At 48.8% G+C, this 24,630-nt stretch overlaps 1 protein-coding gene across 1 annotated transcript in view; it reads left to right on the top strand.

Moving 5' to 3' along the window:
- Positions 1 to 1,964: 1,964 nt before the first annotated feature.
- The window catches only part of BAZ1B (bromodomain adjacent to zinc finger domain 1B), a 38,251-nt gene continuing 15,585 nt past the window's right edge, over positions 1,965 to 24,630 (top strand). Inside the window, exons 1-10 of the mRNA XM_027896296.1 lie at positions 1,965 to 2,077; positions 7,326 to 7,442; positions 9,521 to 9,665; positions 10,336 to 10,534; positions 12,157 to 12,278; positions 13,085 to 13,282; positions 13,752 to 15,444; positions 17,011 to 17,149; positions 17,580 to 17,710; positions 18,465 to 18,576. Of these exons, the coding sequence (XP_027752097.1) occupies positions 1,965 to 2,077; positions 7,326 to 7,442; positions 9,521 to 9,665; positions 10,336 to 10,534; positions 12,157 to 12,278; positions 13,085 to 13,282; positions 13,752 to 15,444; positions 17,011 to 17,149; positions 17,580 to 17,710; positions 18,465 to 18,576 (2,969 nt within the window). The remainder of the gene's footprint in view (positions 2,078 to 7,325; positions 7,443 to 9,520; positions 9,666 to 10,335; positions 10,535 to 12,156; positions 12,279 to 13,084; positions 13,283 to 13,751; positions 15,445 to 17,010; positions 17,150 to 17,579; positions 17,711 to 18,464; positions 18,577 to 24,630) is intronic.

Here is a 24,630-nt window from a genome sequence, read left to right as displayed (position 1 = left end):
AGCCACAGCTTCTCTGTCCAAGCTGTTTCATTGCAGAATGGCAATAAGATAACCCAAGTGAACACTTAAGTTACATCACCACTCCTGCCTGTTAAACCCTTCACAGTGCTGTGGAAAATAGAGTGGATTTCTGTTACCAGCAGACACTGCTCTGTGCTCCGTTATGTAACTGGTGTGTTACAGAGATACTCACAGCACAAATCTCTTCCCAAGATTACACAACACCTCAAACCAGTGTGTGCCCAGGGAATTAAAGTGCTTTTATTACTCCATCAGCAGAAATGATGGGATCCTCCTTCTCCTAAAGCAACCTGGTAAACACACTATAATCATCTGGTAATTACATGATAAAAATCTGGCAATTACATTTAGAATCTGGACAAAACTGTGTGGGATCCAGTTACTCTCCTGTCTGCTAAGGAAAGCAATGACACTGTTACTTTTGTTGCTCCAGAGCAGAACTGGTCCCAGTTTGTACATCCCCTCCTGCCAAACCCCCCGGGGGAAAACATCTCCCACTGCAAGGCATTAGTGTCCTTGTAGTTGCCAGAGAGTAAGGTTAGATGGGATATTGGGAAGAAATTCCTCCCTGTGGAGGGTGGGCAGGCCCTGGCCCAGGTTGCCCAGAGAAGCTGTGGCTGCCCCATCCCTGGAAGTGTCCAAGGCCAGGTTGGACAGGGCCTGGAGAAACCTGGGTTAGTGGAAGGTGTTCCTGCTCATGGCAGGGGGTGGGACTGGATGGTCTTTAAGGTCCCTTCGAACTCAAACCCTTCTGGGATTTTATGATTCTAACATTTGCTGGGGCTACTGCTTCCCATTCTTCAGCAGCCACAGCAGGGCTGTAGAAGGCAGACCTGGTCCTCAGTGCCACCACCAGCACAGACCCAGGATCGCTGCAATGTACTTGTGCACTGAACACAACCCTGCCCTCCTGCCCCTGGGAAAAATGTTTGGGGTCACAGCTCCCGCTGCGGTTGCTTCAGGCAGGCAGCGCTGGAGCTGCTGCCCCTCCGATCCCTGGGGAACGCTCCTGCCACAAAACCTCCACAGGCACAAACTAGAAAATCACAACATCCCCCCCCCCCCCCCCCCCAGTCTCGAACTTGTGTCTCCCCTCCTTTCCCAGGAGCGGCACCCACGAGGTGCCCGGGCCTCCCGCCCCGCTGCCCACAGAGCCCCGAGGCCGCGGCTCCCTCCTCCTCCTCCTCCTCCTCCTCCTCAGCCGCCCCGGGGCCCGGCCCGCCAGAGCCGCCGCTCCGCTGTCCCGCGCGGCGGCGGGACCCAGCGGGAACCCGGTGGGGACACGGAGAGGATCCGGAGAGTACACGGCGGGGCCGCTCCGCACCCGGGGCTCCCTGAGGGGGCGGCGGCGATGCCGCCTCAGAGCCCCCCACCGTCCCACAATGCCCCGCGCCGCCCGCGAGGACAAAGCCCGGCGCGCGGCCCCGTCGCGGTACCCGGATGGGCGCGAGGCGGCGGGGGGGGGGGAGGCGACCGGGGCTTGCTCTGATTGGCCGCCCCGGCGCGGGAGGGGGCCAGAGCGCACTCTGATTGGTCGCTGCGCCGCGGAGGGGGCGGGCTGATAACGGGGGAATGGGGGGGGTGGGCTCCCACAAAATGGAGTCGCCGCCGCTTACATAACGCGACCTCTCACCCCGGTGCGCGGGGCGGGGCGGGACAGGGCGGTGCGACGGACGGGCGGCGCGGCCAATCGGCTCCGGGCGGCGCGGCGGGGCGGCCAATGGGCGCGCGCGGCGGCGGCGCGGGGGGCGGGCGGGCGCGCGCGGGGCGGGGCGGCAGGGCGCGGGGCGCGCGCGCGGGGCCGGTCCCGCCGCCCGCCGTGAGGGGGAGCGGAATCTCCCGCCATTTTTCAACCGTCCCGCCCGGGCAAACCCCCTCCTTCTCTCCTCCTCCCCCCCCCCCCTCCTCCTCACACCCACCCTCCGCCCGGCCCGGCCCCCGCCATGGCGCCGCTGCTCGGCCGCAAGCCTTTCCCGCTGGCCAAGCCGCTGCCGCCGGGGGAGCCCGGCGAGCGGTTCGTCATCCCCCACACGCAGGAGGCCTTCCGCACCCGCGAGTATCCGCACGCACCGGGGGCGCCGGGGGAGGGACGGGGGGGGCCGGCGCGGGTTCCGGGGCGGCGGGGCCGAACAAAGCGGCGGCGGGGCCGGGCGGGAGCGCGGCGGGGCTGTTGTTCCCTGGGCAGTCCCGGGGCCGGTTCCCGGCGGGCAAGGGGAGCGGGGCCCTCGGAGCGGGCCGTGAGCGCAGTTACCCCGCTCCTGGACGGGGTGCGGGCATCGGGGACCCGCGGGCGAGGGGGGCACTTGCACCAGAGCCCTCCACAGTCTTTAGTTTCTATAACATTAAACAACGGCGGGAGCTCTCCCTCTGCATAGCCCAGGCTTTCATTCTCAGCGTGGTTATCCCGTCCTGGGCTGTTTTTGCGTGAAATACGCGTATTTATTATTTTTTTTTCCCCCTGCTTGTGGCAGCCCGTGTGCGCAGGAAGTGGCGGCGGGCCAGGCAGGTGACTGTCACAGCGCCCTGTCCGCGTCCCGGCGGGGCTGCAGGGCAGGAGCTCCGCGCTGGGACCTGCGGGCAGCGCTCCAGGAGGCTGGGCTGGTGCCGGTGTTATGAGGATCAGGAGCTGATGACTGAAGTGAGAGGGAATGCATGGATATAGGAACATCATTTGGAGGTCTTGGGCAGTGCGGGAGACAAAGGGGTTCCAGAACTTCCACAGCCCCTGTGCTGGAGGGTGTCTTCTTTCTGCAGTGAGTAGAACAGGAAGAGAAAGCCCCTAGGAAGGATTAGGTGGCTTTTGAAGAGGAAAATGCATCCGTGAGGGCAGATAGGTATTGCTAATGCATTCAGCCCAATAAGACGAGGTTGGGTGGAGTGTTGGGGACTTGCTTTTCAGCTGTGTTTCAAAAAGAAAGCCATCAGTGCGTGACACCAACCTGCTGGCGGTTGTGTGTGCAAACTGAAAGTAGCTCAGTCATCCACCTGACCAGGCGGTTCTTCCTCCTGCCCTTCGAGGAGCGATAAGTGATCAAAAAGCCAAGAGTTTACCCCTAATTACTACTTCTGCAAAAGAAGATGTGGCTTTAGGCTTTGCCTGCCTGGTAGGAACAGCACAGGGGAGTTGTGGGGCACCTTCTGAGAACACCAGTCTGTTGGGTGGCTCTTGTGGATCCGTGAGTAGGTGGAGGACGTGTTTCTGCAGACACTTGGGTGGTATTAAAATTAAGGAAAAAAGGGATGGTTTCTCATCCTGAGAGGGGAGGGTGTTAGCTTCAGGATCAGGGGGAAAGAGGAAACCAGTGCAAGCACTGAGGTTCTGGAGAGATGCTCTTCTCCCGGAGAAAGTACTTCATGGGCTGCTGTGGGAGGCAGCCTAGCACGTTCTAGAAAGTTCATCTTGGCAGGCAGACGTCATGAAGCTAAAAAGAGAAACCAAGCAATGTTGGGTTTCTGTCTTGCCTTGTTGACTGTGGATAATGTATGCTAGGCCAAAAGTGGAACAGAAAATTGCAAATGAGCCAGTAAGTTGGAGGGAGATGTTGCCTAAGGAAGACTTGGAGGGGCTTTTTTGGTCACTTCTGTTTATCCTACATAGCGCAGAGGAGGAATGGCTCTGGAGGATGGGAAGGGCCTGCTGAGGGTGTGCCAGGAGGTACCTGAGTCTTCACCTGGTGTCGTTTATGCCAAGACCTGGCAGAATTATGTTCTCCTGGACTTTTTGCATCTTGGAAAACTATTGATCAGCTCTTCCCCTAAAGGCTGTGCAGGTTCTTGTACCAGTCAGATATTTGAAAGGCATTGAAAGTCCTTAAGGCTTTTTTTTGTTGAGATTTAGGTTGGGATGCATATAAAGTGGAGATTGGGGTGCAGAGCATGAGGAGAGGCCCCTGCCCCCTTGGGCATGTGTTCTGGGAGGGAGATGAGCTGGCCAGCAGAGCTCAGGTGTTTATTTGGGTCTGTTTTTTCTTCGTAGCTTTATGTGGCTTCCTTTGACTGCCAAATCCTGTGAAAACCTTTTAAGAGAAGCCCTGCTGTATAGAGCCCTTTGCATCCTGGCAAAGCCTCGGGCTTCTGGTGTCTGCCTGGGAGTGAGCCCTGCTAATCGTGTGGGTGTGGGGACAGGGGGGATCTCTGGGCAGCCAGAGATAGCCTTGCCCTTGCAGGAGCTCAGCGGGATCTGCTCCGAGACACCTGAAGGGTCAGGGCAGCGCTTTGCACGTGAACGCTCCTGTCACCTGTGCAGCTGGTGCTGAGCATTTGCTGTCTCCCAAACACCCAGGTCAGCTCTGCCGTGGGCACGTGGGACTGCTGCAGCGTGCCTTTGCTTTGGGAAAACTGCTGCCAGCTGGGGAGAGGTGCTGGGCTCAGGGAGCTCAGCCAGCCCGGGCTGCTCCAGCCAAAGCTTCCCCTCAGCCCTCAGTGAGTGGTTTTGGGAAGGTGTGTTGTTTCCACCCCGGATTTAAAGGGGTGCTGCCTGTCTTGCACAAAATTAATATTTGTGTGGGGTGTCAGCACAGGGAACAGGAGGGGTTGGGCTGGGGTTGGCAGGTTAAAGGCTGTCACATCATCAGGGGGGATCCCAAAGAGCCAAACTCTGCCTGGAAGGTGGCAGCACCAAGGCACTGTCCTGTCACACTCTGCAGGTCCAGGAGAACTCTGCCACCCGTCCAGGGAGTAGTGTATAAATGCACCCACTTTCCTGGGAAGTTTCCCTTCCCGGGATTTTTGCCTCCCTGTCTCATACAAGTGGAAAGAATTCAGATAACTGTAAAGCCGTTTTGGAGTTGATACTGATGCTCTCCAAGAAGATACTCAGGAAGAAGTAAACTTTATATCCCCTTAGCAGTTGTCTTGTGCAGTGGTTAGCTTGGTTATTTTAAACATTTTTCTTTGAAAGGGTCTCTTATTTTTAATGAAACTTGGGTTTTAATGTAAGTTTGTTGCCTTTCAGCATTAAATGATCTGCAGTGGGGGTGCAAACACATGTATCAGCTGCTACACAGTGGGTAGTCAGCTGTTTCATTTAACATACATGTTATTTGTGGCTTTTTGGGGGATATTCACAACTAGCTGCTGTCCAGGGTATTTTATTTATTCCTCTTTTGGGAATTGTCATACCTGCTACTTTGAAATGTCAGGCTGGTCTGGGAAATTCAGGTCCTAATACAGTGTAATCAAACCTGTTCTGATTGATGTGTTCAAGGAGGGGAACATTCATAAGGAAAATTCTCTTGGATCTCCCTGTTGATAAGGGAAAAAAATGTATCATTCAATTATTTTTCAACTGGAAATCAGCATTTGTTTGCTCTCCTTGGTGGAAGGGAAGGAATCTCCTCACAGGTCTGGAGAGGAGAAAGTTGATAAATGTAGGAGGGAAGTAGACCATAATTTTATTTCCCAGCTGTGTATTAAATATTTGATTGTAGTTAGACTACTGAAGGTTTTCTAAGGTCATATCCTGAACCCTTAAGTGTGTCTCTCCTTTAACACTGGATTTGGTTTTAATGCTGCTCTTTGTGGGAAAGGCACAGGAAGGAATAGTAGTATGGTTGCAGTGTAGCCATTATTAAAGTGATTAATTCAATCATAGAGTGATTTGAGCTGGAAAAGACCTTAAAGCCCATCTTGTCCCACCCCTCTGCCATGGGCAGGTACCCCTGGGTCTAAGTTACCTGTGCATCAACTCCCACAGTGCAGCTGCTGTAGCTTGTGCTTTACCTTGGGGCTGTGAGGAAAACGTTCAGGAAAATTGGCTTGGTTGGAGTTGTAACTTGGCTTCCTAACAGGAACCTTTAAAAAAGGGGAAAAAACAGGTTGATTGCACTAAAATATTCTTGACAGACAACGCATCTGTGGGATGCACTGAGTGCTTTGCTGTGGCTGGTGGCTCTGCCTGGGCAGGAGTGAGGAGCAATCTGCCTGTTCGTGCAGGACTCTGGGAATGAGCTGTGGCTGTTCCCAGTGTGCCTTATGCTCCGTGCTAGCCTTGCCACTGGAGAGCTTGTGCATTGAGGAGCAAAAAGTGTTTTTCTTGCCTCTCTTAAAATTTCTCCACTTAACTTCTCATGGGTGAGCATATGGCAAATTGAGCACGGGGCAGATTGGTGTGGATTTATTCCATGCCGATATAACTGTGCCTGTGCATCTTCTGTCTGTAGGAAGGGTGAAGTAGCTCCTCTCTTTTACCCTAAGTGTTAATTATTGCTCAGGTGGAGCAGGGAGAGCGGCCACAGGTGCTCCCAGCAGAGTGGCTAATGCTGTCATTCCTAATGCTCTCTGCTCCCCCAGGGCACCCGGTAATCCTGACGCCTGGAATAACGTAACCTTGAGGCAGGTTGGGACACAGGAGGGTCAGTGCCTGAGGGGAGCCGGCAAGAGAGATGGAGGGACTTTGTACAAGAGCATGGAGGGACAGGACAAGGGGGATGGATTCAAACTAAAAAAAAAGAGTGGTTTTATATTGGATATGAGGCAGAAGTTCTTCCCTGTGAGGGTGGGGAGGCCCTGGCACAGGTTGCCCAGAGAAGCTGTGGCTGCCCCTGAATCCCTGGAAGTGTCCAAGGCCAGGTTGGAGAGGGTTCAGTAGCAGGTTGCAACCCATGGCAGGAGGGTAGGAACTGGATGATCTTCAAAATCCCTTCCAACCCAAACCATTTCGTGATTCCATGAAGCAGGTGGTGTAGTTGATGAGAGACGTGCTCATGTTGTGCAAACACAGGGGCTGCTCTTTTTGAGAACTAAAGGAAAAGTGGCCTTTCTAGGGATTTCCGTTTCAAAACTTTTGAGCTTTTTCCCCCCCAAAAGATTGGGGATGCTGAATAAACTGCTAATTTGTCTCTGGAGTTGGTAACGCCACCCTGAGGCACTGGTAGCAGCAGTGCCACAGCAGTTCCTGTCAGGCATTAGCAGCAGTCCCTGCCGAGCCTCCTGCATGTGCCAGTGATGTTGTTGGTGCTGTTTCCCAAGGAATCAGACTGGACAAGCTGCAAAGTAAGTTAGCAATGCCACGAAGTGTTCAGCCCCATGTGTTCCCCTTGTGCAACACAGCTGAGCTGTCCGTGCTGTGGCACTTTCTGTGTGCCAGAGCTGAGCAGGACGGGCGTTTCGGCTGCAGAAAGCACCAGCACCTCCGTTTTAACACAGCACCCTCATGGCAGGCACGGGGTCGGGCTGTACTGAGGCTCTCCTCAGCCTCTGTGCGCTCCAGCAGTGAGGTTTTCATTGGTTTTCGCTTCTTTGTGCTGCTGTGGTTGTGCTCTCCACTGCATAAATCCTGTTTTCCTGAGCTGCCGCTCGTACAGAGAGTACGAAGCGCGTTTGGAGAGATACAGTGAGCGGATCTGGACCTGCAAGAGCACAGGAAGCAGCCAGCTGACACACAAAGAGGCTTGGGAGGAGGAGCAGGAAGTTGCTGAGCTGTAAGTACCGGTGGAGACACGGATTTGTGCCTGTCTTTAGGTGTTGGGGCAGAAGAGTGTGCTTGGGAATGCTGTGTGACTGAGGTGAGCTAAGGAGCTGGAAGTGGATCTGGGGATTCTGGAGCCGAAAGCAAATTAAGTCCAATTTTGATACCATCACTAATGCAGTTGAGTAATTTACTTATTCTGGTATTACTTGAACCAAAATAGTTCAGCATATGGCACTTGGCATGTTTTAAAGTCCTTTGGATAATAGGAATAGTTCAAGGGAAAAAAATTAAATCTTGAAGGATGTAAAGTAAAAATAAAAAAGAGCTGTTGAAGTTTCACATCGATCAGGTCCGCACGTGTAATTATTTTTTCTGGATCTGCATTAGAGTTGTTGAACTAAACTAAAAAGAAAAATGTTGTAGTGAGATTTTAGGGAATTGCACTGCTTGAAACAACAAAGAACAGAGGGAAAGCAGCAAGAGTCCTTGCTCTGTGCAGACCCCCAGTCTTCCTCCAGACTGCTGTGGCCCTGACCTCCCCCTCTAGCCCGCAGGAGTCCTTGGATGAGATCCAGCAGGGCTACAGAAGTGAATTTTCTGTAAAGGTGCAGGTCCTTGTCTCAACCAACACAAGTAACTTACTGTGTGATTACCAAATTGTAGGAATTTTGCAGAACAAAAGACACATTTCTCCATTTTGTAAACTGATGACCAGGACTCATGTGACATTTTTCCCTGGATTTAGACTGGGGAGAGTATCAGCAGTACCACTTAAGAGGCAAAATTCTCTGCTGCCGCTCTTCACATTTCTGATTCATAGGCAAAGAGTTCACAGCCTTTGCCTAAGGAGAAATCCCCCATCATTTGGGGTTAATCACAACCTTAAAGTCAACAAATAAGAAACCCATTTGCTAATAGTCCTATTTTCTGTGAACACTAATTTTCTGACACACTACTGCCTTCAGACTCTGCTTCCTGGTGTTCTTGTTTGAGAGGAGGGTGCAGAGCCAGCTCCATAAATTTGTACTCCTGAGTCAAGCACCACTGGTTTAGTGCTGCTTCCTTTTGGTTATCCATGTTGGCCACTTCTGAAAACATGAAGAGATGTCAATGAAATATAAATGGAAGATCTCTTGGTAACAAATTTAGCTATAGTCTCTCTAATTTTGGGGGAAAAAAAAGACTCTGTGAAATGAGATTTTGGTCTTGTCTCTTTGAAATGGGATGAAAAGCTTCCCAGGCAGTTTGACTGCTTTAATACCTGACACTAGGCTGGATAAAAAAGTCCATTTAGGCAGTTTGCTAACAGGATAAATTTGTTCATGGCAGTTGTTGCGCTGCAAATACAGCTGAGGGTTCTCAGCCATGGACCCCTGAGGCTGGGAAGCCGAAAGTGTTTTGGAAAAATGGGAGTATTTTGTTCCTCCTGATGGTAACTTGAAACCAACTTCACTTTGTAGCCACAAGGCTTCATGCATTGTGTTTCTTAGTGCCCCTGTCAGCCAACTGACCTCACCTTTTATGAAGGAAATTGGGAAAGCAAATTTGTCACAGTGTTTCTCTCCTTTATATGAACAAGTTTCAAGATCATGACATGGTGAAACACACAAAGTATTTTTCTGTGGAAAGATAATTTGATTGTGTAAATCTGCCTCTGTCTTTTTTTTTTTTTTTTTTTTTTTTTTTTTTTTTTTACTGTGTTGGCAGAGGAAAAATCTTCATCAGCATTAAGGTGTTGGAGGCAAACATTTTAAGAGTAACAAGCCCCAGAATAATGACATGGTCTTGATATATATTAAATATCTAATAAACAGTAATAACCAGCATGAAAGGGCTCACACTCAGTGCCGCTCTTCCTGAGTGTTTATGGCATTCCTTCTTGGAAGGACCTGGATAATTTGTATTGTCATGCCATCTAACACCTGGGGGAAGGAGAGCAGCCAAAAGCCCTTGGAGGTTTCCATGCTAATGGGGCATCTGCCTCAAGCATTGTCCTGGCTGTTAACATTCCTGGAACTGGGAAATGGGAGGCCACTTTGCATTTCAGCTTTTATCCCCTGAATAATGAAAACTTCTGTGCTTGCTCAGCTTGAAGGAGGAATTCCCCATCTGGTATGAGAAACAGGTCCTGGAAATCGTTCACCACAACACGGTGTCTCTGGAAAAGTTGGTGGATGCGGCCTGGCTGGAGATCATGACCAAGTTTGCAGTGGGAGAAGAGTGTGACTTTGAGGTAAGGATATGTTTTCCATTTTATCCCGTGCTTCTGCACAGGGCTAATTCCAGGTAGCTGAAGAAAGGAGATGGCAGGCAAATGTTGTCTGCTCACACTGTCAGAAGGATGGTGAGAATTTCTTTGCTGTAGCATCCCAGTGGCAGCACCTGCCTTTGGATGGAAAATGGTTCCATAAGCAGAGGCATGTGGATACCCCATACTTGCCAGTGGAAGGTGTCCTTGTCCTTGGCAGGGGGTTGGAGCTGGATGATCTTTAAGGTCCCTCCAGCCCAAACCATTCCAGGATCCTGGAATGATGGCAAGAGTAAAATACTGATCTATGAGTGTGCACAGGGAAACGGATACAATTGTTACAGTGCTTAAACATGTCACGGTCTGTGTATATACTTATGTATAAATAAATACCTACTGTAGTTAGAAGAAGTTAAAAAGTACCATCTACCACAATATTTTTACCTGACACATTTCTGGAAGGAGCAGTAGTCTTAAAAAAGTGTAGCTTGAAGGCAACACCTTAAAAGTCTCTAAAAGGCCTGTAATGATTAGAAAGTTCATTCCAAAATTGGTTGTTTTGTTGTTTGTTTTTTTTTCCCCTTCCTCTTAGTGCTAAAGTCCATTAGCTCAGGTGTCTTGCTCAGATCCACTTTTCACCTGTATTTCCCTGCAGGTTGGCAAGGAGAAAATGTTGCCTGTGAAGGTTGTGAAGATCCATCCCCTGGAGAAAGTTGATGAAGAGGCCTCGGAAAAGAAATCTGACGGAGCCTGCGATTCCCCGTCCAGTGACAAGGAGAACTCCAGCCAGGCAGCCCAGGACAACCAGAAGGAAGCTCTCCTGAAGGAGGATGACAACAGGAGGGAAAGCATGAGTAAGTAGGGAGGCAGCATGGCAGTAGGTAGCACCTGGCAGGGAGTATTGAAGTGTTTGGCCATCTCAGGCCTGGGCTGTGAATGTTTAAACAGAGTTATGGGATGAAATCCTGAAATCGTCCATGTTAGGGGTGAATTTTGGGGGCATCACTTGGCTTTCAGCTCTTCTTGCCTGTTTTAAAGCAGAAAATGTGCTGTCATTCTAAGGTGTAACACCAGAGCTGTGCATGAAATGTATAAATTTCCAAAGTATAGCAAGTGTATTTAAAAAAAAAAAAGTGAGTGAGGCAGTAAAAGTTCTTGCAGAACCAAAGTTCTGCTCTGATGTTCATCCTCAGTACAAACCTCTCTAGCTCTAAAGCCTCCTCCCCTTTCTGGAAAAGATGAACCTCAGCATTTTCCAAGCCAAGATTCTGGCAGAGTCACAGCCTAAGCAGGCAAAGCAGTAAACACTCATCTTTTAATTGCTTGTACGTATGCTTTTATTAAAAGGATATTTTACTGCTAATGCTTTTATATTCTGGGTTTTCATCGAACTTAGGTTCACAGGAATTACTGAATTATGACATTATCAAATCATTGAAATCGTTACTGAATCAAATTATTCCAGAGTGCTTTGAAATAATTGTGTAGCATTTGTTACAATTACACAGCAGACTGCAGAAGTAGGAAAGTGCTGTCACTTGGTGGGTTCCAGTGCTGAACTGCACCCACAGAAGCAGGATATGGAGTCTGGGAGTTCCCAGACACACTGACCTGGGCTTTTTCTCTCTAACCACTTGACCACTGGTGATGTGGGTTGAGGTCACTACACAGGATGAGTGTTTGGAAGCAGTAACAGGCTCTGTCTAACTGTGATGTAAAAGCTGTGTCTGCCTGTGCACACACGAGGGGGCAGAGCGAACCTTGGCAGTTTTACTAATTCTTGTTAGTTTTCTTGGAGGAGAAAAGGGGAAAAGAGTTTCAGTCTCTCTGGTTAACAGTCTGTTCTCCTTCAGAAGCTAAAAATAAGGCTCTATTCCAGCTTTATTGCATCATTTGTGCAATCTGAAGTGACTTTGTATTGTTAGGTGCTTAGGGAGTGAACTCTGGAAAATCTGCAGAAGTGAGAGGAAAGGTTAGATCGTCCTGAAAATGGATGGTGAACTGCTGAAGGCAAGTTCTGCAGCTTGAGCTTTAACCTGAAGGAGGTAGAGTTAGATTAAATATTGTGAAGAAATCCTTCCCTGGGAGGGTGGGGAGGCCCTGGCACAGTTTGCCCAGAGAAGCTGTGGCTGCCCCATCCCTGGAAGTGTCCAAAGCCAGGTTGGATGGAGCTTGGAGCAACCTGGGCTAGTGGAAGATCTCCCCTTGGTGAATTTAACAGACATTTTCTCCCTTTCCAAAGCTCTCTTTATACTCCTTGAAAGTGTGTTACCCCCTACCTCAGGGCTGGTTAGGGCCTCCATGCCCAGGATTCTTTAGGATATTGTAAAACCCAATTTGGGGTATTTTCCTGATGTTCTAGTTTAACACTGTACAGATAGTGAGGGGTAGAATGGCCAGTGCAGTGGTGGTCTGGATTCTTTAACCCTTTTGTTTTACTCTGATGTGAAGACAGTGTCTCCCCTTGCTTTATCAGACGATCGAGCCCGTAGGTCTCCTCGGAAGCTTCCCACTTCTTTGAAGAAGGAAGAAAGGAAGTGGGTTCCACCTAAATTCCTGCCACACAAATACGATGTGAAACTGAAAAATGAAGATAAGGTGAGCTGTCTGCTCAAGTCCTTTCTGTTATAACACGAATATGCAAGTTTAATTGATCATTATCAGCGATTATACAGCACAGTGTAGCAGTTTCTGCCGGAGCCATTGCATTGCAAGCAGGAGAGTTGTCTGTAGGGCTGACCAGCCTGGCTGTTTCTATCTGTAATTGGGTTTTGTGCATGGAAACACCTGGTACCACACACTGAGCCACAGGGCTTTAGAGTGGTTGCTGTTAAGTGGCTCATCTCTGGTCAGGCAGTTAATGAGACCAGTTAAATCACGAGTGGCAGTTGCTGCTCTTGTTCTGAGCTGCTCCGAGTCAGAGGTAGTGGTGCTTTAGGAAGCTCTGGGTAACTGCCTCACTGCTCTGTGCTTTTTGTCAGCTCTTTGCTAATTTGACAAGAGAGGCAGTGTGGACCTCCTTTTAATGAGTACCAGGTGTAGAGTTGCTTCTCTAGTCTCAGGAAAAAAATCAAAACAACATAAACATGAATACGTAAAAGCTTTTCAGTCAGTAGCAAGCACGAGCTGGAGGAAGGTCAGAGATAAAGCAGTGGGCTCTGGAAAGAAATCTGCAACATAAACTCGTATTTTTAACTGTTGTGGCTGACTGATTCTCCTACCAATCTCTGTCTCAGTTCTGCAAGTTGTGTTTGGTTTGAGTCTTTCCAAGAGAGCTTTGAAAGAGCGAGGAGTTGCTGGACATGAAGCCGTACAACCGTCCTTCTCCTTTTAGCTGTGTGACCTGTGTCGATGATGTGGTTAGAAGCTAATCATTAACATCCTCTCTGTTTGTGATCTCCCAGATCATCAGCAATGTTCCAGCAGACAGCTTGGTCCGTACAGAGCGCCCTCCCAACAAGGAGATCCTGAGGTACTTCATCCGGCACAACGCGCTCCGCGCCGGCACGTGCGAGAACGCCCCGTGGGTCGTGGAGGATGAGCTGGTGAAGAAATACTCTCTGCCCAGTAAATTTAGTGACTTCTTGCTTGACCCACATAAGGTAAGAGTTCCCTACAAGTGCCTCCTTTGCTTTCACACCCGTTCTGCACTCTTAGTCTTGGCAAAGAGTTCGGTGTGCTGGGTGGGTTTTACAGTCACAGAATCAATTAGGGCTGGAAAAGCCCCCTGAGATCGAGTCCAGCTGTTCCCCCAGCACTGCCAAGGCCACCCTTGAACAATGTCCCCAAGTGCCACATCTACATGGCCTTTAAATCCTTCCAGAGAGAAAGAGAGAAGGAAAACCCACTCTTTTGAAGGTTGACCCTTAGAGAGGTGACACAACTTGAGTGTCTGAAAGCGGTCTGCTCTGAAAATCTGAGGTGTAACTGCCTTTTTTGAGTTTTTCTAGTATTTGTTATTTGTCTACAAGTAAAGACATTTTCCTGGTGTAAGAGAAATGACAGAAAGATCTAGGTAACCTTTATTTACCTTTCAGTATTAATACAACATTATTCTTTCTTTAATTTTAGTATATGACTCTTAACCCCTCAACGAAGAGAAAAAGCTCTCGATCACCTGACAGAAAGCTTGCTAAGAAATCCAAAACAGATGGATCATCCCTGGGGCAGCCTCTGAGCCCCACCCTGTGGTGCCACGTGCATTTGGAGAAATCTATAATTGGCTCTCCACTGAAGGTGAAAAACTCTAAGAATTCAAAAAGTCCAAAAGAGGAGCTGGAAGAGGTGATGAAAATCGTGTCACCTGCTAAACTTGGTTCTAACTTTCACATTCCAAAGAGGAGTCGATTAGGAAAGGGCAACAACAAATCCTTGGACAAAAAGCAAAGAGGCAAAAGGGTTCTGAATGGGCAGAAGTCATCGGGAAAAGCCAAGTCTCCCAGGAAAGGCTTGAAGACCCCCAAGATGAAAATGAAACAAATGACACTGCTGGACATGGCTAAGGGTACCACTAAGGTGTCCAGGACTCCCAGGAATTCTGGAGGCACCCCCGGATCCTCCAGGAAACCCCAGAAGCACCTGCCTCCCGCAGCACTTCATCTCATTGCCTATTACAAGGAAAACAAGGACCGCGAGGACAAAAAAAGCGCTCTGTCCTGCATCATCTCCAAGACTGCTCGGCTGCTCTCCAACGAGGACCGGGCCCGGCTCCCCGAGGACCTGCGGGGCTTGGTGCAGAAACGCTACGAGCTCCTGGAGCACAGGAAGAGATGGGCCACCATGACTGAGGAGCAGAGGAAGGAGTACATGAAGAAAAAGAGGGAGAAGCTGAAAGAGAAACTGAAGGAGAGAGCGAAGGAGCGGAAGGAGAAGGAGATGAAGGAAAAACTGGAAAAACAGAAGAGATTCGAGGACCAAGATCTGAAAGGGAAGACGTTGCCTACTTTCAAACTGGTTGATACTCCGGAAGGACTTCCTAACACGCTCTTTGGGGATGTGGCCATGGTGGTGGAGTTCCTGAGCTGTTACTCAGGGTTGTTGATGCCGGATGCTCAGTATCCCATCACGGCCGTGTCCCTGATGGAAGCCCTTTGTGCAGAAAAGGGAGGCTTCCTCTACTTGAACCGAGTACTGGTGATTCTCTTGCAGACCCTGCTGCAGGATGAAATTGCTGAGGATTATGCTGAGCTGGGAATGAAGCTCTCTGAGATCCCCCTTACCCTGCATTCCGCTTCCGAGCTGGTTCGCCTGTGCCTGCGCAAGTCGGACGTGCAAGAGGAGAGCGAGGTCTCGGATAACGTAGACGAGAGCAAGGATTCGGCGCCTTTTGACGACAACGAAGTGCAGGATGAGTTTTTGGAGAAACTGGAGACGTCCGAGTTCTTCGAGTTGACCCCTGAGGAGAAATTGCGGATCCTCGGAGCGCTGTGCCACCGGATCCTCATGACGTACTCAGTGCAGGACCACGTGGAGGCCAAGCAGCAGGCGTCGGCCGAGCTGTGGAAGGAGCGCCTGGCTGTCCTCAAGGAGGAGAATGACAAGAAGAGGGCAGAGAAGCAGAAGAGGAAAGAAATGGTGGCCAAGAACAAGGAGAATGGCAAAGATGAGCACATGATGGGCAGGAACGAAAAGAAGAAAGAGATGATGAAAATAGAGCACCGGGTGGAAATGGAAGCCGACGACATGATCAGTGCCGTGAAGAGCAGGCGCCTTCTTGCCATCCAAGCCAAGAAAGAGAGGGAGCAACAAGAAATACAGATGAGAGGTAAGAAAAATAGCAAGAGAGTGTGTCATGGAATAACTTCCTGGCAAAATTCACAGGCTGTTTTCAGAAGCATTGCCTGGTTATGTGGGATTTGCTCACTGAAGGTCTCTAGCTCGGCTGCTGTGGTTCCTGTGGCAGCTCAAAATCTGGGGTTTTAAGAGGAAGCAATAATTGCTTCTAGTTTTTTTTATCTGTGGGTGTTTTTTGTTCAGTACCTTTCTAATTTTGTCAGGCCAAGGAAGGTTGGACGACAGACTGTCTGTTTTGGAAACAGAAAACAACTAAAAATTTGTCTGTCCAAATATCATCTGGTTCTTCCATAGAGAGGAGCTGCTTCCTGCCTGAAAGCCAGTTCCCACAGCTGCTGCTGGCCTTGCTGCCCTGCACATTATCAGGCTGATGCCAGCAGCCCTTCTCCCAGATCAGGAGGACTTGGACAATAAACCTCAGTTTGCAGTTTCTCACTTAAGGAATTAGTTATGGAGCTGTGTAAATATAAACTGTCCACTCAAACCTCTCTAAATCATGAGCTGCAACACCAGACTTTGTGTGTGTCTGTGTAAGGAGTGCTGTTTCCTGAGGAGTGTGAATGTGAAGAGCAAAACACTTTGGAATTACATGTTAATGATTTTTTTTGGCGGTTGTAAATGTGGATACTGGCCAGAAGAAGGTGGACAGCACAGCTTGTCTTTGTTATTTCTGAAACAACTGAGAGACAAGCATCCCACATGGAGCCTGGCTTGTGTGCCTTAGCTGGAATGTGGGAATATCTGTTCTAGGAGACCAGGAATCCCAGAATGGTTTAAGCTGGGAGGGACCTTAAAGCTCATCTTGTTCCACCCCCTGCCACAGGCAGGGACACCTTGCACTATCCCAGGTTACTCCAAGCCCCGTCCAACCTGGCCTTGGACACTTCCAGGGATCCAGGAGCAGCCACAGCTTCAATGGGCAACCTGTGCCAGGGCCTCCCCATCCTGATGATGATGATGAGATGATCTTCAAGGTCCCTTCCACCTCAAACCATTCTGTGATTCCATGGCACGATTCATGCAGAAGCTGCCTTGCTTCCAGCTCCTTACCCAGAGATGTGAAAGGGCAAGTTTTGCTCTTTAATCTCTTGCCAGGAGCCTGTGATGCCAGGATTTAGGCCACTTCATATTTTTCTTTTCCCTGTTTTTTGATCCACAGCCATGGATATTGAAAGCTACTAAAATTTCAGTATTTCTGTCATGAGTGGGAGGACTGAGGTTTCTATTTTAATGCTCTCCCACATTTCCTACAGTGGGAAATAACAATAAGGACTAATTTCTCCAGACAATTTTTATCCAGCCTTTCTTCAGCCCAGTTCATCCTTATGCCTTGACTTCTTAATTCTTGATTTTTTTTTCTAGAATGGTGGGTGGAAAGTAAAACAAAAGGTTGTATAGTTGTGCTTAAAGAATATTAACTAAAATCTCCAATAGATTTTTTTTTTTTTTTTTAACCCCATAGTGTAAAATAAAAGACAATATTGGTGTCTGGATACAACAAAGGAAAGCTAATTCTGCTCTGTGCTAATTCCAACAGTGAGGATGGAGAAAGAAGCAGAGGAAGAAAGAATCCGGAGGCACAAAGCTGCAGCTGAGAAAACCTTCCAGGATGGAATTGCCAAGGCCAAGCTGGTGATGCGCAGGACCCCGGTGGGCACCGACAGGAACCACAACAGGTGGGAAAGGAACCCCCCCCGAGCTTGGCAGCTCTGCTCTGGGAGAGGGGCTCTGTCGGACAGCAGCCCCTGGAAAGGGGTGTAGGAATTGTGGAGAAGAGAGAAGGGAGGTTTTTGTGCATGTGGAGTGGAGTGGCTGGGTACATGCCCAGCTTTCTGAGGCCTTCCCATGGAGGTCAGGATCACTCAGCCTCAGTGCTCAGGACCCCCATTACAGTCATCTTGTCTTTTTTTTCCCATGTTTGTTGCACGGGAATGCTCCTAAAATGGATTCTGATCAAAGCTTTCCACGTTTCTCAGCTGGGCTAAGATAGACACACATGGATTCAGATGCACACAGATGCTTCTCCCTCAGTGCAAATAAAAGCCTGTGTGTGTAACCAGCCAGCAGAGGAGGCAGGGCCCTGTTAACACACCATGTTTCCTGCAGGTATTGGCTGTTCTCAGATGAAGTTCCTGGCTTGTTCATCGAGAAGGGCTGGGTACATGACAGTATAGACTACAGGTTCACCCTGCCCCACCAGAAAAAGGAAGATCTGAAGAAGGAGCACAGCCCTGGAGGTACGGTCACCATGCTTCTCTGGGGGCAAAAATCCACGTGTGGGGACGGAAACTTAACACTTGTGTGTGGAAATAGTTCTTGGGACAGAAGAGGCTGCTCTAATCTGATTCCAGCTGAGTTTCAGTCCTGGTTATTTCTTGCTTTTGGAACATCACAGGCTGGCACTGAGTCCATCTGCAGCAATCCCGCATGGGAGAGCTTATGGAGTTACATCTGAGCCCTCACCTGGTGGGGCTGTCTTGGACAAGGGGCAGGGCAGACATATGTAGGGGAGTGGAACAGTGCAAACCTACAGTGGGATCCTGCATCCAGGTGTAACTTAGCAGTCACCTTCCCTAGTGGCTGGTTGAGTTGGAGGTGTTTCGTTCCAAGCCACTCCATGAGTATATTTCCTTGTGGGAACTCTTTCAAATACTGACCAGCTGTGTTCCTGTACATCTCTTGCTTCCAGCTGGTTTTATCTCTCAGCTGCTGCCCATGTGCTTTCCCAGCCAGTGGGCAGGATTTTGTCATGTTCCCGTGGAGATATAACAAGCAAGTGCTTAAACGAGCAGAGGTTTAAATCCATGTCCGGATTTAAGACCATTGTCCAAGACGCTCAGAAACGCAGACACACATTGCTTATAACTCCTTCAGTTCTCAAAGTGCATTATCAGTACACAGCTAAAAAGTGAAACTGGGGGGTTTCTGTTTTTTGGGAATAGCAGGAATGCTGCTCAGGAATCCACCTGAGCCTGTGCTTTTCTCTTGCAGAGAAGCGGAAGAGCGCAGGCAGCGACGGCCGAGGGACCAAACTGCCCCGCTCCATGCCCAGCACAGACCTGCCCGCCGAGACCACCACTCCCAAGCAGGGCCAGAACTTATGGTAACACACATTTTTATAGCTCCAAAATACTCAAGAGTGTAGAGGTCAAGGAGTATAGACACATGTCTTTTGCTAGGCCTTGCTACAAACCTGTTACTCTTCCAGTGCTGAGCAGTTGGGTTGGTTCAGCAGCTCCCCAGGCCTCTTATCACTGCCCTGCTAACAGGGTAGCCAGTCCAAGAGCCAGTGGAATCTTTATTCAACCTAATTAATCAGACTTAAAGCCAGTAAAATTTAAGCTGGTGATATCCTACTTTGATAAATTGCTATGTACTTACCAGTATTGGTAAGTGATTCTTAAAAAAAAAAAAAAAAAAAAAGAGAGGAGCAGGGTTTTTGTTTGTGGTTCATCTCAGCAGACCTGAGTTGTGGCACATGGGACCCTTGAGCACAAGAAATTTAAGTCTTCCTGGACATCTCTGAGACAGGCCTATATCCTTCCTGTACTATGTGAGACATGCAGAGCCCTCCTCCAGCTCCTCCTCTCCTCCAGTGTCTTCTTCCCAGGCTTCCCAGCAGGCTATGGTGGTGTCCATTTGGTTTCCTATAGCACCATAGAATTAATTTTTGTTCCTGCTGATAGTTCTAGCTTAGCCAAAGTTATTCTTCCATGCTGACAGCCTGTTATCCCTGTAAATGCTTCCCAATGCCAAGCAGTGTTTTCTAAGTGAATCAGATCTCCTTTGAGCATGTTTGATTGGGACTTGCTCCAGTAATTGGCCCTACCAGTGTCCTTAAAGAAATTCTCCTGTGTTGAGTGTTGCTCTGTGTGTTAAGGAGGGCTCAGCAGTGTCCCCATGCCAGAAAACATTGGCTAAAAACCTGTTAACTCCTTGTGAAGGACTCTGCATTTTTTAGATAACCCTGAGAAGTACATGCTCCTGTAGCTCCCCTCTTAGCAGGGTCTCTTCCAGAGTTCTCCACTCGCGACACGTAGAGCGAGGTTACTTGGTCTTTGAGAAATAAAAGTTGAACTCAGCTCCAAGGAATAGTTGCCAGTCAGAGCTACTTTACCAAACACGTTCCTGCTCACCCACCAGGAACTGTCAAAGGGGCTGAAATCTGTGGGTGTCTTGATTCATCTGAGCCATCAGCACTGAGGGATGACTCTTTGTATTGCTCTCCCCCTTCTGTTATGGCAGCAAGGTGTAGGACATCAGAGTTCCTGTGCTTTCCTTCTCAGCCCCATCCTGCCAGGAGAAATCCCCACCCCGTTCTCAGTCTGGGCCTTTACATGGCCAAAAATTCAGGCAGTTGGGCTTTCCTGAAGAATGGCTGTGCTGCGCAGGGGCTGTGGAGGGCACTGTGATCCACAGGGAAGTCCTCTGCTCTTTCTAACTGCCTTCTCTGTCTTGATCTTCACTGAGCAGAGATGGCAAGGTGTGCTCCAGGAGAAGGACCAATTCTGTAAGGAAAACACTGCCTTAAATTTAGAGTGTATATTGCTAACCCTGAGGGCAGCATAGAGCCAAATTGGATGAGTTAATTTACACAGAATTCCTGTAAGTTGTAACTCCAGGATGAACTTGAAAAAGCACAGTGTTTGATCTGCTCTATCAGGTTGGCATCTCCCAAGGACATGCTGAGAGAGATCAGAGTGGTGACAGAGGCAGGAGTGCTGCATGGAGTAACCAGTCACACAGCCTGGGAGGAGCAGCTCTTGGAACCAGGTCCTGGACACACTCAGTGCTGAATTATGTTCTGTTTTGTGTGGAGTGGCCATAATAGATGGTGTTCTCCTTTGTGTAAAAAAAGAGAACAACTAAAAGAATTAAGAAGCTTCTTTAAAAGCTTAAAGGCAGCCAGAAGCCTAAAACACTTTCAAAGAGCTTTAGAGCGAGTGCTGCCTCTTACCTTTGAGAAAAAGGTTTGAGGGACTTGGGGAAAAAAAACAGCAGCAACAATAACAAAAGATTCTGATTGTGGCTCACATCAGCATAAGGAAGTTGTTAAAAGTAAGAAAGCCTACTTAAAAACCTCTGGTTAAGTGAAAGAAATAAAAGGGATGCTAAACTGAAGTACAGACTAAGGGGAAAACAATTTTCATTTTCCCTTGGGAAACAATCTTGCTTCACCAGATCTGTTGTTACAGGGTTTGCCTTAGGAGAAGAGGGAAGCTCTTCTCTTGAGTGAATAATTGGCCAAGGAACATGAAATAAATTACAGAAATACTTCAACCTGTATGTTCAGCATGGAGATGGAGAGTAATGCTGGAGGAGAATGGGGAAGCCTCCTGAAGACAGAGGGAGGGGTCAGGAAATTAAGCTAGCAAATGGCAGTTCTGAAATAGAGAGAAAAGTGCTGCAGCTGAGGTACACAACTCACTGCTGTCAGGTGCTGTGGATTGTGAGTTGTACCTGTTCAAAGCTGGACAAACTGCTGAGAGAGGAGTTCACTGAGGAACAGGAAGCACAAAGGTTCCTGTCCTGGCACACAGGGAAGTCCTTGAACCAGCAGATGCTGCAATCTGGAAGGGCAGGTACCTGTGCTGCCCCTTGGCCACTCAGAGACAAGACACTGAGCTGGGAGGGATTTTCTTGGCTTGGCCACAGCGCCTTTAACATCTATCCTTTCTAGTCCCTGCTGGGAAGGACTCTAAATGCTGACAATCACAGCACCTGCTGTTTTTTTCATGAGATTCTTGTGCCCCTGTGCCCTGCTGTGCCAGGCAGGGCAGCTGGGAGCTGCAGTAGTGCAGGGGGAGGATCCGAGCCAGGCCTGGGCCTTGAGCAGGGGCACGGGGGCAACCTCTGAGAAGGACTCATAACCCCTTCTAATTCACCCCTCTGCTGTGCTGGCTGCCTCTCCCTGACTGACAGGGCACCCAAAGCCGTGCCTGCAGCTGAGCAATAAGCTCCCTCAGCTGAAAGGCTTTTCCTTAAAGCTCTGAAGCTGCAAAGAGCCTGTTTGCTAAGTACCTGTCTGACAGCTGCCACCATTTACAGGTAAGCTTCCACAGAAAGCCAAGTGACAGCCTGAGAGCTGTTATTTCAGGGGAGAGACAGGAACTAGAATTTCCCTCTGAGGAAATCCATATTCCTATTCCTGTGTTTTCCTCTGGGGCCACTGTCATTGATCTCTCCCATCTCAAGGACTCTCTGGAGCGTAGATGGTTATGGAAGAGTCTTCTCCTTGGCTGCTTTTTGCACGTTGTCCTTGGACACCCTGAGGAGCCCTGAGCCCACAGGGAAGTCCTTGGCTATCTACATGCCCTGTTGTTGGGATGCAAGGATTCTTCCAGCCATAACTCATGATGTTGGCATGTGCATAGGAAGCTTCATTTCTTTGTGTTTTGCTTTAAGTTCTTCTGTCTGTCTCTTTTCCTGGTGGTGTGTCTGATGTGGGTTAGAGTAACCTCACAGTGCACGCAGAGCATCTTTAGCTTTACCCTTTTATACTTCAGAGCAAGGAGATTTTGAAATTAAATACCAAATCAACTCTGAATAGTTGTATTTGACAGTCCTGCCCCTTTTCTCCTCAAGGATGGGATGGGAGCTGGTAGGATTCTGATAAAGGGAGAAATAGATTTCGTATTTCGTACTTCTGTCAAGAGTTACACAAACAGTGTCTCATGGAAATGGTTCTACTTTCAGTACTTTGTCCCCAAAAAGAAGAGGGCCCAGTGTTTTGTCCTGAAAGTGCAGAGGCTGAATCATTGTACAGAATCATTAACATTAGGTTGCTTCTGTCTTCTCCAGACAGATGGCCCAGTCCCTTTCCTAACCTTGTGCCCCACTTGCACAGATATTGATGCTTATTAAAAAAAATCTCCCTGTTTAAGGTTTCTGGGCATGTGATCCATGAAGAAGTTTGTCCATACCACAGTGCCTGTGAACTGTGTATATCCTGGCCTTCCCTGCAGGAATCACAGGTTACACACAGTCTTTGCAAGGTTATTAGCATGCAGGAGACTTCTTGCTCATCCTGGTCAGAAAGCAGTTGAATTTTGGAAACAGTGGCATCTCTGCAGAGTAACTCCCGTTGTTCTTCATCTATCAGGAATTCAGCATGGTTTGGCGGGTCCCCTCAGCAGACAATTTGAGTTAACCATGAGTGGGTGCTGACAGACTCCATTCTCAAGCCTATACTCTACAGATGGAGTTCCCCTGTTTCCACCAACCCTCCAGAGCAGGTACTGGTCCTGGGCTCCTCTAGATGTTGTCCTCTCGATTTTTTCATTCCCTAGTCCAGGTTTTATGCCTTTCTCTGTCCCTTGTAGCCTGAGAACAGGGAGGAATTCTCAGCCTGAGTGAATACTGGGAGCTCCTTTTGACTTGCTGCTTGTGCCATTTGTCCCTTCTGTTTTGGTTGCTGACCAGTCTGGCTTGTGCTGCCAGAAATGTCAGGAGAGAATCTAGGCTGTTCTTTAGGGAGGTGGGAAGCCCTTACACCAATCAGAATTTCCCCTTTTTTGATCAGTTTGAATACTTCCATCTGGTCTTGACTCTCCCAAAGGCATCTTTCCCATCCCCCTGGAGTGTGGCCTTAAATTGTGTCAGGCCACATGAAGGGCATTGCTTGCCTTCTTCTCCCTCTTGGAAAGACTTACTCTTGCCTCCCCCCTTTAAAGTGCCAGCCCTGTCTTACCATGTCCTTGCTCCCATCCTGGAGCGGGTTGAGCCCCAATTGGAGGTGCAGGTAGTTCCTACAGGTAGCAGGGAGTGCCTAGAGCTAGTTTGGGAAGCAGGAGCTGTGGCTGCACAGAGCAAGCAGCAAAGTTCCACAAATCAGTGCCTCTGATATGTTTATATTTTGCACATTTGAGTTCAGGCTGATGGAGAACAGATTTCTCCCAGAAGTCCCAGTTCTTACACTCAGGGTACCTGTTGCAGATGTTCTTTTTTCCCTATCCAGTTTCCTTTTCAACAGGGACAAAGTTGTGCCAGGGCTTACCTCTGGCTTTGTGAAAAGGATGGAGCTCCTTTCTGCAGCTGCCCAGCAGAGTGTTGTCTTTTCCCAAAACACTGGAGAATCCAAGTGCCATATACCCACTGTTTCCAGTGCCTTTTCCTTGGTATAGTAAGACAAAACAGTTGAGGGAATCCCCCCTTGATTTGCCACCATGAAGGAAAGCTGAGAAAGCTTGGGCATGGTTGTCCTGGATATTTTTCCAGCTGGATCCCGTGGTGTATCACCAGCAGTGTCTGATGTTGTTTCATCATAACCTGGGCAACCATCTCAACGTGTCTGGGAATCTGGGTATCTGCAGGGCAGCTGGTTTGGAGCTTGGTTCATGCCATTTCCAGGTGGTGACAGATTCTTCTGAGTGAAGGAGATCTGGAGCTGCTCCCTCCTGTTTCTCACAGGGAGAGGGTGCAGAGGATGGTGGTAGCCAAGAGTTTTGATCTCAGGGTGCAGAGGGTTGGATGTACTGAAGCAAGTGACTGGCAAGAAACCATTTTCCTTCCATTTTTAAACAATCCTATGTTTTATTAGAGTGATTAATTTCCTAGCTGAATGCAAGTTGTGAGGCATTCCTTTAATATAAGCACACTAGAACTACAAAGTATTTTCAGATCTGGTATTTAGTAGGTATTTCTGCCTAAAATAAGCATTGTGGAGACTAGTATTCCAGGAGGAGCCAGAACAGCATCTTTGTCTAGTTGTTGCTCAGCTCATCTGAGCTTGTGCCCAAGAATTAAAATTAAGTCTGGAATCTTCTCTGTGGCTGGTAAGGATCAAAGAGTGGTCCTTTGCAGCTGTTTCCACATGAGGGTGATTTTCCTGTTCTATGACTTCCTTTATCTGAGGAGCAGTCCTCTTCTAGAAGATTTGGAATTAGTCTTATTTTCTGTAAATGAGCTCTGAAGCTCAGGTTGAATCCCCGCCCCATCAGGTGAGGAGGCCTTATGGCATCCTAGAACAGAGTTGGGGAAAAAAAAAAAAAAAAGAGGGAAAGAGCAGAATTTCAGACTGCCTTAAAACTAGTTTAAATCTACAACCCAGTGTGAAAACATGATTGTGCTTTGGAATCGCAGAGAGGATGCCTGGTTTAGAGAAGCCTGCAAAAGTGTTCCCCTTTTAGATTGGGATAACTGCTGGCGGCCATCCCTG

Source organism: Empidonax traillii, unplaced genomic scaffold (genome assembly GCF_003031625.1).
Source record: "Empidonax traillii isolate 1590-97213 ecotype Southwest subspecies unplaced genomic scaffold, ASM303162v1 scaffold492:size733235, whole genome shotgun sequence".
NCBI lineage: Eukaryota > Metazoa > Chordata > Aves > Passeriformes > Tyrannidae > Empidonax > Empidonax traillii.
The sequence above is the reverse complement of the archived record's forward strand: the minus strand, read 5'-3'. Positions and strand labels throughout refer to the sequence as shown.